The 15,687-nt window shown below is 30.6% G+C and overlaps 3 protein-coding genes across 15 annotated transcripts; 1 reads left to right on the top strand and 2 right to left on the bottom strand.

The window, feature by feature from the left end:
• Positions 1 to 288: 288 nt before the first annotated feature.
• LOC116346290 (sodium/hydrogen exchanger 9B2) lies at positions 289 to 6,325 on the bottom strand. 4 transcript variants are annotated; one of them, XM_031776243.1, is made up of 15 exons: positions 6,177 to 6,325; positions 3,303 to 3,503; positions 3,101 to 3,218; positions 2,772 to 3,038; positions 2,516 to 2,640; positions 2,134 to 2,449; positions 2,042 to 2,061; positions 1,842 to 1,877; positions 1,691 to 1,781; positions 1,426 to 1,609; positions 1,099 to 1,345; positions 992 to 1,037; positions 803 to 928; positions 673 to 738; positions 289 to 604 (listed from the first exon to the last, which is right to left on the bottom strand). In XM_031776243.1, the coding sequence occupies exons 2-15, from the start codon at positions 3,480 to 3,482 to the stop codon at positions 453 to 455; spliced, it is 1,974 nt and encodes a 657-aa protein (XP_031632103.1). In that variant the 5' UTR covers positions 3,483 to 3,503; positions 6,177 to 6,325; the 3' UTR covers positions 289 to 452. The 4 variants fall into 4 exon arrangements, with proteins under 4 accessions (XP_031632103.1, XP_031632102.1, XP_031632104.1 ...); XM_031776242.1 differs by having other exon boundaries at positions 3,303 to 3,486; XM_031776244.1 differs by having other exon boundaries at positions 3,303 to 3,486; positions 6,242 to 6,310.
• Positions 6,326 to 7,816: 1,491 nt separating this feature from the next.
• LOC116346326 (nucleolar protein 10) lies at positions 7,817 to 10,540 on the top strand. Its single transcript, XM_031776306.1, has 7 exons — positions 7,817 to 8,018; positions 8,093 to 8,356; positions 8,426 to 8,471; positions 8,532 to 9,192; positions 9,259 to 9,414; positions 9,473 to 10,138; positions 10,232 to 10,540. Exons 1-7 carry the CDS (start codon positions 7,953 to 7,955, stop codon positions 10,449 to 10,451), a joined length of 2,079 nt encoding a protein of 692 aa, XP_031632166.1. The 5' UTR covers positions 7,817 to 7,952; the 3' UTR covers positions 10,452 to 10,540.
• LOC116346328 (gonadotropin-releasing hormone receptor) lies at positions 10,473 to 14,767 on the bottom strand. Of its 10 annotated transcripts, none has more exons than XM_031776308.1 (11): positions 14,554 to 14,766; positions 12,538 to 12,703; positions 12,325 to 12,430; positions 12,144 to 12,238; positions 12,001 to 12,072; positions 11,773 to 11,867; positions 11,432 to 11,689; positions 11,266 to 11,356; positions 10,937 to 11,081; positions 10,741 to 10,856; positions 10,473 to 10,622 (listed from the first exon to the last, which is right to left on the bottom strand). In XM_031776308.1, exons 1-11 carry the CDS (start codon positions 14,606 to 14,608, stop codon positions 10,565 to 10,567), a joined length of 1,257 nt encoding a protein of 418 aa, XP_031632168.1. In that variant the 5' UTR covers positions 14,609 to 14,766; the 3' UTR covers positions 10,473 to 10,564. The 10 variants fall into 10 exon arrangements, 9 of the variants coding, with proteins under 9 accessions (XP_031632168.1, XP_031632170.1, XP_031632169.1 ...); XM_031776310.1 differs by lacking the exon at positions 14,554 to 14,766 and adding an exon at positions 13,506 to 13,736; XM_031776309.1 differs by lacking the exon at positions 14,554 to 14,766 and adding an exon at positions 13,513 to 13,736.
• Positions 14,768 to 15,687: the final 920 nt, after the last annotated feature.

Below are 15,687 nucleotides of genomic sequence, written 5' to 3'. Positions count from 1 at the left end.
TTCTCAATGATATATTTTATGTATGTATTCGTGATTTCCATTGAACACAAAAGCTTCATGTTTATGTTAAACGCACGCGCACTGTATCTTTTGCATCATTCGTTTACACGAGAAAAATGGATAAAAATGATTCAATAAATGTATTGCAAAATTTTCTTTTCAGTGTCTTTTTTACAATATTTAACTCATTCATGTTGGAGCAAATCAAAATTCGTTTTATTCATAGCAATGCTTATTGACATTTAAAAAAAATGTTCCACTTCCTGAATAAATTGTACACAATTCACAAATGATAGCTTGTTTGTATTTATTCGATAAAATATGAAGTATTTACAACACAAACAAAATAAACAATATTCGACATGCGAAAACTAGCTTAACTAATGTCTACAGTTCAGATTATTGTCAAAGTAACCGAATAACCGGATTTAAACATTTTTACTTTAATAGAGTTATTTCGTTATGGTAAAAACGGTTTTATTTGCATTAGAATTAGTATTTCCAACTGTTTCCAAGTCTTCTTGCAATTCAGGATCTTCTCGTTCTTCTTTCTCGTCAATAATACTAATGTCATAAAGCGAAGGACGGTGACTACGACGCCAACCTAAAATGAACATATATACATACATTTAAAAAATAATAATTCCATTTTATGTTTGGTCAATAGGTTACCTTCAGTTGGTGGCAATTGTTTTGTTTTATTTAACAATCGCGGACCCAATATTGAAATCATTATTGCTATTGGAGCAATAATACATATTATTAATAGGTTTATTGTTATATATGCATATAATTCAAATACCTCCAATTGGAGCTGTGACTACGATGCTTAAAACACACATCGTTTGTATAAGTGCTGCATAGCCTTTTTCTTGGTCTGTACTGTCTTTGCTAAGTGAAATGCGCTTCAAAGCCACTGGTCCAAGTGCTAAAGGTTACAGTAATTTTTTATTAATATAGAATATAAAGTTATATTTTCAAAAAAGCCCACCTGCTTGTACAGTTGCTTTTGCCATGCAAGCGAACGCAACAAATATCTGTACAAAATAAAATACATCATTAACGTAAGCAATTTAAGAAAAATGTACTCAAGTATACTTTTTCTTTAAGATTTAAGTTATCTCCGATAGCAATTAGGATGGTACAACAAATACGAATAATTGCACAAACAACTAAAATCGAAACACCTTGAGTAACAACATCCTTATCAAGGGCATCAATTTTCACAGAAGCACCGGTCACACCAAACAATGCAGGCTCAAAGAACATCCAGAGAATTTCAAAAGCCGTTCCGACTGGGTTATCTTCGACTTCCCAATCACCAGATTTGCACCAAAAATAGTTACTAAAAAGAAGACAGAGAATATTTAATACAATTTGTACTTTCAAAGAATCAATTTAAACGAAAACTATGCCCCCTCTTACCCTATAAATGCAGCAAATACAACGGCAAGTGGACCGGCTCCCTCATAATCTATATGTTCACTACCAAAAACTGCAAGAACTCCTCCGGCAAATAACATTAAAGTCCGAATTGGAATTACATATGCATCACCACTTTCAGGGATGAATTTTAATAAAACTCCCCATACAATGCCAAATAAAAGACCTAAAGTGACGAAATAGCGATAATTGATAATACATATGATTAATAGGTTTCAATTGTTATATATGCATATAATTTAAGTACCTCCGAAAACACACACCGGTGCTTGGCTCACTTGCTGTGTAAATCCCTCAGATCCAAATAAAATACTTGCTAATATTCCAAATATTGCTACCTGTCGGAAAAAATTATGAATATATAATACATATAAATACATATAAATATAAATAATTACCGATGCCGCATCGTCAATGCCACTGATAGCGACAATCTTAAAAAAAAACAAATTCATTTAACAAATGCATAATAAATCATTTCATGTTCAGTTTCTAAATCTTGCTTTCTAGTAATGGATTTTTTGACATTATTCGTGATTTTTCCTACTTTCGAAATACTGTTTATTATTTCGTTTATATTATATATTTGTTAACAAACCAATGTCGGGATGCCTTTGGCTATAAGAAAAAATTGAATTTTTCATAAATGAAAATACAACAAATTGTTAAAATATAGATTTTGATACATACCGACACCGTAGCCTTTTGTTCGTAGCCGAAAGAGGCATGGTACTATAACAGCCGGAGAGACCGCTGCGATTATTGAGCCCAAAGCAAATGACCACATCCAAGGCATACCAAATGCATATTTCGACAATACAGCACACAACACACACTCCAAAGTCCACGGTACCAATCCCAATTTAAGAATAGTTATATATACATTTTTGAATGCTTTCGGATCCATCTCAAGACCAGCTCGAATGAGGATTATAACGAGTGAGAATTTTCGAATATAAGATGTCACGCCAAGCAGCTCATCACCAATATCCACTAATTTTAAGTTCTGAAAGAAAATTTATAAATTAGTAAATAAATGTATATGAATGTCTATGGAGTGTCTTTTTTTCACCTGACAGAGTATCCCAGTAGCCAACATTCCAATTAGTCTGGGCAATGTTGTGAGTGACATTAAAAAACCACCGAAATTCGATGCAACTACTAATACAACAAGTTGAAATAATTGTCCACCGGGCCCTGTAAAAGTAAAGAATGCTTATTTGTTAATTTGATTTTTAGGAAAATTAAAAAGAAAACAATCTAATTATTTGCTCTATTTTCAAGACCAGAACATTAGTTGCGGCAATCAAACAAATCGTTCTCCTAACCTGCAGTTTCTCCTACAATTACGTAAAGCGTCATCCAGGCAATCATGCCGATTATAATAATAGACCAAAGTCTGGCGAATTGACGAAAAGTTGGACACAGTGGAAATGGACAGAATTTTTGCCACATGGGCGGTTCCCATGAAGGGCTGTTATCTTCGCCTCGGCATTTAACACAAAATGTATATATCCATGATTGCTCAATGCCTTGTGTTCTACTATTAAATTCGGGTTCGACTGGTTTGTGCTTGAACTCAAATGTTTTATTATCTAAATTTAATAATAAATTTATTGAGTATAAATATTTGAATAAATAAATTGTTTATAAATACCGTGTGACTGATGACTATAAATGGATTCTGCATCACCGTGTGATTGTCCTCCGCCATTTACAAGAATGCTCCGCTTTCGTATCGGTATGGTATTGTGATGAAGATCTAAATGATCTACCTATATTAATGAAATTTAAAATAATACAATATAATGCTTTATATGTAAATGTTATGTAACAAAGAAAATAGCAAAACAACTTACCTGAGATGTTTTTCGTTTGGAACATGGCTCAAACGCCAAGTTATCATTATAACGACTTTCGCTAACTGGATCATTTGCAATCGAAACCTTTCGCTTGGGTGTTTGTGGTGGTGATGATGCTACTGCTGCCGGTTGAGTCGTTATAACGTGTTGTGTATTTTCTGTATCGTTTGTAGACATATTTCTGAAATAAACAAAAAACTAAAAATGAAATCATTTTTTTTTTATTTGAAAATAACTGTGATGTTGTCATTTTTCTATAACACAAACAGTATATTCAAAAATCGATCAAAATCGTTATTGAGGGAGTTGAATATAATATAATTTTCAAAGTCAAATACTAAGTATTTTCATGTAATTTTTTACTGGATCATGCGATCAAAACCATTACTTTAATGACATTTTTTTAATGAATAATTCAATGTCATTACATATTTAATTTTTTAGTCGTAATATTTTAAATTATTTTTATGAATTAGTTCCGTAGGTGACAACTGTTATTTGTATGTGAATTGAACACGAAAAAAAAAACTTGCGGCAAATTATTGTTAAAGTCATGTACAAATATGTACGTGTTAAATAGAGCTTAGTTTTTGTACTAATTTTTTTTCGAGTCTGCGAACATGCAAAATCAAAAACATAATATTTACAAGCAATTAAAGTTGATAAAAACAATGTGAAAATGAATCATAAATCACCACATCAAATACTTGCTAAGTGAATTAGCAACTATTTGCGGAACAATATATAAAACAGGAGTCAGTACAAATCCTCAAATATGACATGCAATGACCATAAATCATACATGGGCGAAAGAGAATAAACGTTATAGGTTTGCTAAAACAATGAATTGGCGTTCTGGCAATTGACTGTAAAAGGTGATAACAGTAATTGCCCAAAGAAAATATTTTGATAAAAATTTACAACATGCAATAAACTGTGCAAACTGTGTAGTCTAGATGGTAAAATCTTGTAATATGTGAAATTCATATTTCCGTGATGAGTTTTTTTTAATTTTTTTAAATAATTGACAACGGGAAAAAAATCAAACTATTTAACCTTGTTGTTAATTCAACGTAAATTATCAGTTACGATTTAACGCTTAACGGCAATGTTCCAGATCAGATATTTTCATTCAAATCCACAATTGTGTGGATGAATTTGTTGATTAAATTCCTTATCACGTCATTAAATCAATAAAACCAATGGTGATTTTTAATGATAATATATTTTCAGACGTCAGATAAACCAATTCCAATAAGACCAATTTTAAACGAAGATAACAAAATCGCACAAAAACCGCCATGAAAAAAAAAACATCAACATATTTTCTATTCTAACCATAAGATGAAAATATGATGTCAATTTGTTTCGAATTAATATAAGTCAATCAATTAGAAATACTTGTAGTAGAAGTGCGTATACAATTTATTGAGATGATTAATATCACGTTTTTTGCTTAAACAAACAAATTTACAGGGCGATAAATGCAACGTACTGCTTTATTTATAATAAGCTTTCTTAATTGACAATAATAATAATGAAATAAATCAACCAAACTGAAATCACGTGCCCAATTGTGAGTTTCGTTTTGAAAAAAAAAATGTCGTTTAGTAAAAAAAAAAACAGAAGAGAGGTGACAAACAGGATCATGTGCTTCTTAGTCAAGACCTATTCATTTATTAGGACCATCTTTTTATGTACCTAACAAGGACTTTGGAATTGATGAAATGATTTCTATTTAAAAGATGGTCTTCATGCTTGTGGGAATATGTCACGCACTGTATTCTTTCGAATATGGTGAATATGGTTAACCAGCAGCCACAACAACTCTTTATCTTTCAATATTGAAAGTATAAATTGTTAACAATTAAAATTGATTATGGGATTTTTTGTTTGAAAGTTCTAATTAAAAAATAATTTTTGCAATAATTGAATATAGTAAATTCGTATGATCAGTATGAATGAGCGATGTATTTGTAAAATTACAATGAACGATCGGTTATTTACAATACATAATTGTTAATCACAATAAGTGCTGTTTAATTTTTTATGATCTCTGTCCTGCAACTCCAGTATTGACTATGTATTCTCCAAGCTCTGATTGGTGAATGAAATGATAAAGATTTCTTTGAATTAATTGTGATGAATGTAACCAAATCTCGTTGAATTCGAATATGGACTACTCATTTTAGTCATAGCGCTTGTAATGGTGTCATGCGATGTCTTTGTAGGTTCAATTCGGTAATGAACGAAATGGTGCTAAACGATAAAAATGAAAATAATAAACATTGCACAACCCGTATGCTTATTATAACCGATTTATCAATATCTATCGCCTCTTTAAAACAGTTAGTACAATAATTTCACTTCAAGTTTTGTTTTCTTATTCAAGATAAAAACATGTTCAATACGTTCAAATTTATATTGTACAATTCTCTCAAAAATCGTGATTGATTATTATTTTCTTGGCGTTATAGTTCCAAATATTTATGTTAATTTTCTACGTCATTGCACTGCTAATGATGACACGAATAAAATTGAAACATTATAATGTTTTAGAAAATTAACATGCCACTACTGAAAATGTTCTCTTCGAAAGAAAAATCACATAAATCATGTATTTCCTATCATTCTATTTCAATGAATGTCTATGAAAAAAACAAAAAACGTTGATATAAACTAGAAGACCCATCTGTAGCTTGTTATAAAAGAATCCAGATACATAATGTAATTTGAATCTCAAAACTTTCGATAAAAGAAATTTCGTTTTTCCACAATCTATGAATTTGTGTTAACTTTTGTTTCACGTATTTTTATCTGTTAACAGCACTAGCAATTTATAGAATATTTTTGATTTATAATTGAACTTACAATAGTTTTATTACACGTAAACAATTTATTCCGAAAAAAAATATTCAATTGCTCGGACAATAAACCTCTAAATCTTAACACGCACTGCGCACGCAGCTCAAATGCACATCAGCTTCGATCGACAGTTGTAACCCAAATGCTTTGCTTTGAGCAAATTTCGTTTTAAAATATTTGATTTCGAATGCTAGCCATGTACAAGTGTGTATGGTTGTGGATATCGCAATTTGATTTACTGTCAATAAACAACAATACATACAACTGTCAAATGTAATAAAGTAAACAATCGAGAGCGAAACAATGAACAGTAAGGTGGCAGTGTTTAGCAAAATTATCGGCAATTTTAGTTGCATTTGGCATGATTCCTTCTAGTTTAAAGTTGAATTTCAACCTTTTGGGCGTATAAATTAAGCATAAGTCTTTTTTTCCTCGGATTCTGTATCAATCCGTATCAATTCAAAGATCTGGAACTACATAGATTTATTTTTCCTTACATATCAAGTACCAAGTGAATTAGAATGATTAAATCCTCATTGCGTATCGTTTAAAATACAAATGACATCTGCATCAATTCAGATTCAAAGTAATAACCATGTGAATGTACAATAAAATATGGATAATTTCTTAATTTCCACAATCACGAACAATATAATTCTAGATGTTTTGTAGTACAAATTACTGAGATTCAAGTCGCTACTTGATATTGGAATCACGTGACTTTGTAACGAAGAGTTTTTACGCGAAATACACTGCCGATAAAAAAGTAATCAATTATTTCAAGTGTTGAATCGAATTAGCCGAAAATTCCATGATACTATATTGTTTACGATTGCTTTCGTAATCACATTCATTGAAACTTATAAACACAGTTAAATTTTTACCAAAAATAACGATAATCTGAATGTCCGTGAAATATACATTTTTAACAAAAAATTGTTGTTGCAGTTATGTCTCCAGATGATCTTCACTCGAAAAATCAATTAATTAAAATGATGACATTGTTCCATGCCAATTGTATACTTCTTGTTGTTCTGTTTTGTATAATTTTGCATTCAATGCAATTATACATGTAAAAAACAGCCGTCCCAGATTTTATTGACATAAAACAATCAAATGTTTTTATTTAAAATGTGTGAATGAAATATTTCTATGTTTACAGACGCCGCGTATTTATATGTATGTGTACGTTTGTTAACGAATACTTTTCCAAATGATGCTAATATGCTCATTGAAGTGTGCTAATCACTTTAATATCTCACGTCTAAATTGAAGCATCACACATTAAAGATAAGCATCATACATTCAGAATACGCGATTGGTTATTGATTAAAATCGACCAATTCGTGCAAATAAACTTTATTGTACGACCATTTTAAATTAATATTTTTTTCATTTAAATTGTAGCCTGATAAATCTTGAACAATATTTTTAAAAAAATAATAAAATTCCTATGAATATTTAAATTTCCACGTGTTTAAACTTATCAAAACATAAAAAACACATTATTATTATTATCATTATGAAAACAAAAAATCAAATTCAAATTATAACAATCTAGTATAATTTTGGTATAAAATAAATTCACATACGTGCATCAGCGCTTTTCGTGATGAGATTCCGAACTAAATGACTCTTCAAATTGACATAAGTCGTAGGCAAGAAATAAAACATGTGCGCCCGTAGTAAACAATATTCATTTGAAAAGTAAAATATATGAAAAGATTAAAATAAAACACATTTCCATCGCATATTGATAGTATAGAAAGAAAACATTTCAGTATGTTTATGACAGATGTGAACGATGTAAAAATTTATAATTTAAGCGCTGGAAAATCTTTGCCAGAGGTAAGTGCTGTTTACTATAGGTAAATTTGAAAATTTCGGTTCATTGATATTTTTGGTTGATTTTATTATTTTAGTGGTTAACGGATCAAAGGCGCCGGAAATTGCTCAACAAATCTGTGGATCTGAGGAAAAGAATTGAGCTAATTCAGGATTTTGATATGCCAGATGCATGTCAAACTATTCGAATGTCTCCAGATCATCAATTCATTATTGCGACGGGCACATACAAGCCAAGAGTGAAATGCTTTGAAGTTAATAATCTATCCGTTAAATTTGAACGATGTTTCGATTCCGAAGTAGTATGCACAGAGATTCTAAGTGATGATTACAGCAAAATGGTAAATACATGAAATATTTTCGGAATTAATATTGTAATAAAATGATAATATTATTCTTTTTATCTGTAGGTTTTTTTGCAAAATGATCGATACGTTGAATTCCATGCAGCACATGGTAAATACATGAAATATTCTAATTTCGAAATTAATAATAAAATGTTAAAAATTTCTGTAGGTAGACATTATAGATTACGTATACCAAGATTTGGTTATGATATGAAATATCATACTGCATCGTGTGATCTGTTTGTAGTGGGTGCTTCAAGCGAGATGTATCGATTGAATTTGGAACGTGGACAATTCTTGCAATCGTTGAAAACTCAATCGACAAGTTCAGTAAATCGTTGTGAAATGAATCCCGACCATCACTTGATCTGTGTCGGTTCACAAGAAGGAACAGTAGAAGCTTGGGATCCACGCGATAAAAACCGAGTTGGCATTTTAGACGTTGCAATGCACGTATCCAAGTTTAAAACATTCCCATCAGTTTCGGCAATGAAATTTAAAGATAGTTTACACCTTGGCGTGGGAACACATTCGGGTCATGTATTGATTTTTGATATTCGTGCAAATCAACCGATGATCATAAAAGATCATTTGAATCAATTTCCAATAAAGCAAATCGCATTCAATCCATCACAAAATGCAATCTATTCCATGGATACAGCAATATTTAAAGTATGGAATGAAAATTCAGGCAAACAAATTGCATATGTTGAGTCAGAGACGAGCTTTAACGATTTTACAACAATACCAAACACGGGTTTGGTGTTTTTTGCACAAGACGACGTAAAAATGTTAACATACTATATCCCGATGATGGGACCGGCTCCAAGGTATAGGAACTTAATAATATATTTTAGTTTAATATTTAACTTTATTTTTTCATGTATATTTTTTAGATGGTGTTCATTTTTGGATAATTTAACGGAAGAAATCGAATCAGAGAATGTACAGAATATATATGATGATTATAAATTCATTACAAAACAGGAGTTGGCTGAACTTGGTTTGGAGCATTTAGAGGGAACTAATTTGCTTAGAGCCTATATGCACGGGTATTTTTTTTTTCAACTTTAAATATAAATTACACATTTTTAATTATTTATTTTGTAGATTTTTTGTCGATATTCGTTTATATAATAAGGCGCGTTCAGCAATTGAACCATTTGCCTTTGAAAAATATAGAAAAGAAAAGATCCGCCAACAAATTGAAGCTACTCGACCTGCTCGGCTTAAGATCAAATCAAACTTACCTGCAGTTAACCAAGAGTTGGCTTTGAAATACATTGATGAAAACGAAAATCACGGTCGAAAGAAAACAGCAAATTTGTTGAAGGATGACAGATTCAAAGCACTCTTTAGCAATCCTCTCTTCGAAGTGGATAAAAATGCGGATGAATATAAAATGTTAACGCCGGTTTTGAGCCGATTGCAAAAGAACAAAGTAAAAGAGCTCAAGCGAAAGGTGGAAATCACGATGCCGTTTATGGATGAAAATGAGAAGGCACCGAGCTCGGACGACGATCTTTTCTCAGAAAAAGCTGAAGACGAGGAAATGGAGAGCTCCGATGATGATGACCGAGCATGGGAGAAAGACCTGAAACAAACATATCGTCAAATTCGAATTGATCAGAAAATAAAATCATTTGCAGGAGATGAAAACTCTACAGAGAATGAGAATGAGACAGATGAAACAACACCTGCATTTGCGAAAACATCTAAGGAAAAAGGCAAAGATATCGAGTTTAAAGTATCGAATATCACTGCTAAGGCCAACAAGTGAGTTTAATGAATATATTTTTTTAGTATTTTTCTTTCATATCATATGAATTGCCCGCTTATTTTGAACAATTCTATTCGTTTATTTTATAGGAAAAGTTTGGGTGATCGATTAAGAAAATCAATCAAAAATGATGATGACCAACCGGCGAACAATCGTTTAGGTAGCACACAAATGTCTTTTACCATCGAAAAGAAATCCAAATTTAATAAACAACGAGAAAACGATTTGAAACGACATCGTGAGGAGCGAAAGAGTGTCATACGACCAATCAAAAGTCTGCACTTGAAGAAATATATCCCAAAAACTTAAATAGTGAAAAATTTAAATTCATTAATTTGATAATATTCACACAAAATTGTGACACTTTATTGAATAAAATATCATGTGTAAAACTTGAATTTCACAGCATATCCTTAATCACACTAATGGTACAACGTTTTATGCACTCTCAAATTAGGAAGTTCAATTGATTCGCCACAACTGAAACGATATTTAGTAAATACTTTGAGATTTTTTTTTAAATAAATTCGCTGAGATTTTGCCTAGTTTTCAGTTTTTGGTAAATCTGTCTGAATTTTTTTTTTGTAATGAAACTCACTTCACACACACAGATTTCCGCACGGTATTTCTTACGCTATTCGCTATGCTATTTCGTCGACTAAAATCTATGGAATCGTTGTGCTTTGACATTGAAGCATGGACATTTGAGTTCCGCTGCAATTAAATGAATCATTTATGGTGGTGAATACATACATTGAATTTATTTATCTAAATTTCTTCATTTACCTACGTACCAATTCATTTTTATCAGAGCGCCTTGGAATGTTAAAGAAACCGTACACTATGGGATTCATACAAGAATTTGTGCATGCAAATAAAAATAATCCCCTTTGTATTTTTTGATCAACTTTTAGTGCCGATTCCCGATCAAACCAGTACCTTTTCATTTAATTCGATGAAAAAGAAACGTTAATTATTATTTACTGAAATTCAATGTAAAGAATATATAGTTAAAATTTGACATGCATGTTAATCCACTTGAATATATGGCAGTAAAACTTGAAATAAGTGTTGTTTTTTGGTAGGTACCCTATTTTCATTTTGATGATAATAATTCACTTACCAAACTGACATTACATAAAATGGTGTCCATGAAACAATAAAAACGATCACAATTGTAATTGTCATTCGAAGGGTTTTACGTTTTGCTCGACCTAGAGCAAAATATACAGTAAAAGTGAAGAAAATTCTAAAACATCAGAGTACAACAACTGAAGAGATAATTTTACCTAAAACATCATCGTTGGACCGTCGAAATCTATCGCGATCTGTTACACACTTTCTGCTTTTTTTATACAACTCAATATAAATTGAAGCATAGCAGAAAATGATAATAATCAAAGGCAACGCGTACATAAATATCATCCCCAAAAATGAATAAATTACTTCGTGAAATTTATCATCGAAGAAATTGTATGTAACACACTGCTTATAATGCGTAACATTCGGATGTGATTCGACATGAAAGATAATGGCCTGAGGCAAACCTAAAAAAATTGTTGGGGAAAATGTTATATTCACTACAATATTTATTATAAATATGATGGAAAAAGTTTAAATTTTCATATACTGCATATTGATGAACTAATCCAGGCTGCGCATAGCATGATTTTTCCACGTCTATCCACACCTGCCAACTTCATTGGCTTGATAACTGCAAAATATCTACAAATTTTGAGCTAGACATTTACAAAAATAAGAACCACATACACAATGCTTAGAACAAAATATAGAGCAAGCCCAGGTATACATTATCGATTACTTTTTTGCTTCCTGGGATGACTCCTATTTTTTTTACCTATCAACTGATATGCAAACAAGAACAAACGAAGAAAGATATAATCCAAATGTTCTCAAAAACGACATTAGACTAAAATGATGGAGAAATGAATAACACAATTATTCAGAAAATATATTATTAAACTATATATTAGAACTTACCGACACATAAAATCTCCAGCTTTCCATGAAACAGTTATAGCCCATCCTATTTCGAGTGGCATCATAATAAACGTTACAAGCAGGTCTGCTATAGCCTATATATATATAGAAAAATTTCAAACCAAGTAATTAGAAGAAACATTTAAAAAGTAACATTGATTCGAGGATTGATTTTACTCACCAAATGTGTTAGCATTGTGTCAATTCTAGAGGGTCGTTTTTTTCGACGTTTCAGCAAGAGTACCAGAACTGTCATATTTCCAATTGATGATAATACCATTAAAACACTGTAAATAAATATGTTGAAAAATATCTAAATCTACTTAATATAATCAATTTATACTATTATGTTACAATATATAAATATATTTGCATTTGATTTTAAAAGAATTACCTGTAAACAACAATTGACAATCGATGTCCGTCATTAAACTTCATGTCCAAAGGCAAATCACTTGAATTCCCTTTTGACCATGCATGTCGATCTGGATCCATTGTGGTTGAAGTATCTGTATATAAATAATCTTCGTCTTCAAATTCCGTTGAGTTACTATCGCTCTCTATGAAAATAGTTTAGAGAAATTCATTAAAGAAACGGTACTTTAAACTGCTTATTACATTTCATTATTTACAATGTTGATAAAAATAATAAATCATGCCATATATATATTCAAATTTCCATGACAAAAAATTAGATAGAGATAATCGATACAAGTAATTTAATATTAAAACAATAGCATTCGTTAGTTTCACGAATAATTAACAATACAACAAAAACAAGTAGTAAGGATTTTGTTTAATCTTTTTGTTTGTCGTTAATGTGACAATATCTATTCATTCCATTTTTTTTACATGCAACAGAATAATGCTTTTCAAAATTTCATGCACCAAAATTGAGTCGTGATTTTTTTAAAAAGTTTATCAGTAATGCAAATATGTTTTTATTCCACTAAATTATTTTTTGAAAAACATGCAAGCAAATTAGTTCACATATTCACTATAAATACAGGACTGCTAGCGGTGGAAAATTCCGTATTACTGCCCACTTTAACACTTTGAATTTATGCTTCACTCAAGGAGATTTTCATTCAACATGTACGTTTCACATACGACATAGGATTTTATGACAAAATAACTCTAAACTTGTATGAAGCGAAAGCCGTGTGTAAAAAATATAGAAAATGAATCGCTGAATAGGTGATTGTTACGAAGGGCGTTGATGTGGAAAATGAGAAAAATCAAAATCTACATATATAGAATAGTGTTGTGCTCGTCATATATGCACACTTTACTACTACTGTATTGAGTGCATTTGATACCCTTTCAAATAAAAATATTAAATATTTGAAAATATTTGCACACCACTGACCGCATCTGTGGCTTTAACTAATTTATGTCAAAATCATTAGTTTGTTTTATCGTTTTACTTGTATTTGAAATTCATAACTTGAAAAAAATCACTTGTAAGAACCAAAACAACACGGTAAGTGCCTTAAAAATACGTATTTGGTTAAATTCCAATCCAGTGGCCAAAATTTAATGTTTAAACAAATTCTCTATTCAGCTTTCAGCTTACTGATCGCACAGCTTTGATTGACGGTCTACCGAACACATATTTTGCTTAGTCGTAGATCTGTACGTTTTTTTTCTTTTGAATAAAAGAATGTGTTGTGGCGATAGGTTATCAGTGAAATTATTGTATGCGTTGAGATTTACTTGTGTTGTTGTTGAATCACTGTCTCCGTGTTTCTGAAATAATTGCTGAAATAAATAGGTATATTCTTCAATTATTGTAAACACTTATTACAGGGATCAATTTTGGACCGAGGACGAAAGCATTAGGATAATAATTATTATTTCATATCGAAGTCTTGATTTGTATCTTTTTGTTATTCAATTATAATGACAGCGACTTCATGAATCACACTGAACAGAATACGAATCATCACATACGAACATTTCCATGTAACACATTTTTTTTCACAAATTAAATTGGTTTCTTCAATTGTTTCGCTCACTGTTTTAAAAATACTGTACCACATTATCCCATTTATTTTTTATAATATAAATATCGTTCAGTACACATATATGTGTACAAACATAACTAATTATATGGAGAAATACCTCTGATTGGTAAATGAATCTTATTGGTTTCGATAGAGAAAATTTCTATGTTTCAAATATTCTTTAAAAATATAATGTTATCTAACAAATGTAACATTTTAGTATTGACTGAAGATCAAACAGTTGATTGCTGTATATGTACATATTTTGCACGATTTTATTTCAAATTTTCGATTTCTTTTGCTATTATACATATTTCTTATCCGCACTTTATTTTAAATATATACAAAAAAAAGAATTCGTTTGCAAAAATTATGCTAAACGATGATATAGCAAATAACACTACCTTTCGATTGTGCACAGATGTACCGTGGAAAATTCATTAATATTAGTAAAATCATTGTAGATCGTTTTAGTTTTTTTCAAAGAAATTCAATCGAAGAATTTTTTTTTTCATTTATTTTTGTAATATTTAATTTGGTTGAGGCCTTGCACAGGCTTTACAAAATGTGAGATTCCAATTCAAACGTCCCGCACTTATTCTATAAACAATGAATCTGGTTCAGATCTTTGTACAAATAGACACAATTTTCTTCGTTTCAACGTCAATTTATACTGTTTTTCCGATTCGGAAAATATTCGTAATCATAATAAAACATCTACAAGCTAAACAGATACCAAACAGTACAATGTATACTTGGTTGAGCATTTGATTCTGCGTAGTTATGTTCAACTCTATGAAAGTACAGTTATGAATTCATGACAAAAACACGATTTAAAAAAAATTCATGTTATCGTTTTCATGTTTCACTTTACAAGCATATTTAATATATCACACTTCTATTCTATTTTATTGGAAACAATTTTTACTTTCTTGATATGCAAAACAATAGAAAAATTTATCAAATGTCATCAAGGAAAGTTGCAATTCGGAAAAAATAATAATACAAGCCGTGAATCAAATGTCTCAAATTTAAAATATCTAGCTTTTCATGACCTTCTTCAATTTATTTAGTAATATCAATTGGACCTTAGAAAGTCTCCGTTTAGGATTACGTTCATTCTTATTCAATGAAAAAAACAAGTATTCGTGGAACATATTTTTTTCTCTACTACGTATCTCAATTATGTCAAAATCGCCTGAGAAATGCTGGCGTTAATATTCTTGTTATTTATGTTCGAAGAAATTCATTCTTATTGAGTTTCAATGCGAAATATAATATAATTTGAAGCCTTATATTCTCTATCCAATACATTTTCTTTATTTTCCAGTCATGCATTTGGCATTATGGGGCAGCAGCGACACAATGGTTCGTTTGATTAATTGATGTGATAAGTCACATATTGATTCAATAAAACTGAATTTATGGTGAAAATTATGGTCATATAAGAACATTAGCAGAGAAAAACATATTTTCTATACATACATGTAAATAATTTGCTGCTTAAATTAATAATCTTTTCTGTTTTGCACGAAATT

Source organism: Contarinia nasturtii, unplaced genomic scaffold, assembly GCF_009176525.2.
Source record: "Contarinia nasturtii isolate CC-2019 unplaced genomic scaffold, AAFC_CNas_1.1 Cnas_scaffold_1500, whole genome shotgun sequence".
NCBI lineage: Eukaryota > Metazoa > Arthropoda > Insecta > Diptera > Cecidomyiidae > Contarinia > Contarinia nasturtii.
The sequence above is the reverse complement of the archived record's forward strand: the minus strand, read 5'-3'. Positions and strand labels throughout refer to the sequence as shown.

Excerpts from the sequence above, each read along its gene's own strand:
- LOC116346290 (XM_031776243.1), bottom strand. The coding sequence starts at position 3,482 with ATGTCTACAAACGATACAGAAAATACACAACACGTTATAACGACTCAA. Across the intron at positions 1,878-2,041 it reads CCAAAGGCATCCCGACATTG|ATTGTCGCTATCAGTGGCAT; the intron begins GTTTGTTAACAA and ends TTTTTTTTTAAG. Across the intron at positions 1,346-1,425 it reads GTATTTGCTGCATTTATAGG|TAACTATTTTTGGTGCAAAT; the intron begins GTAAGAGGGGGC and ends TCTTCTTTTTAG.
- LOC116346326 (XM_031776306.1), top strand. The coding sequence starts at position 7,953 with ATGTTTATGACAGATGTGAACGATGTAAAAATTTATAATTTAAGCGCT. Across the intron at positions 8,019-8,092 it reads CTGGAAAATCTTTGCCAGAG|TGGTTAACGGATCAAAGGCG; the intron begins GTAAGTGCTGTT and ends TTATTATTTTAG. Across the intron at positions 9,193-9,258 it reads ATGATGGGACCGGCTCCAAG|ATGGTGTTCATTTTTGGATA; the intron begins GTATAGGAACTT and ends TATATTTTTTAG.
- LOC116346328 (XM_031776308.1), bottom strand. The coding sequence starts at position 14,608 with ATGATTTTACTAATATTAATGAATTTTCCACGGTACATCTGTGCACAA. Across the intron at positions 12,431-12,537 it reads TTGTCAATTGTTGTTTACAG|TGTTTTAATGGTATTATCAT; the intron begins GTAATTCTTTTA and ends ATTTATTTACAG. Across the intron at positions 12,073-12,143 it reads GCTGGAGATTTTATGTGTCG|TCTAATGTCGTTTTTGAGAA; the intron begins GTAAGTTCTAAT and ends CCATCATTTTAG.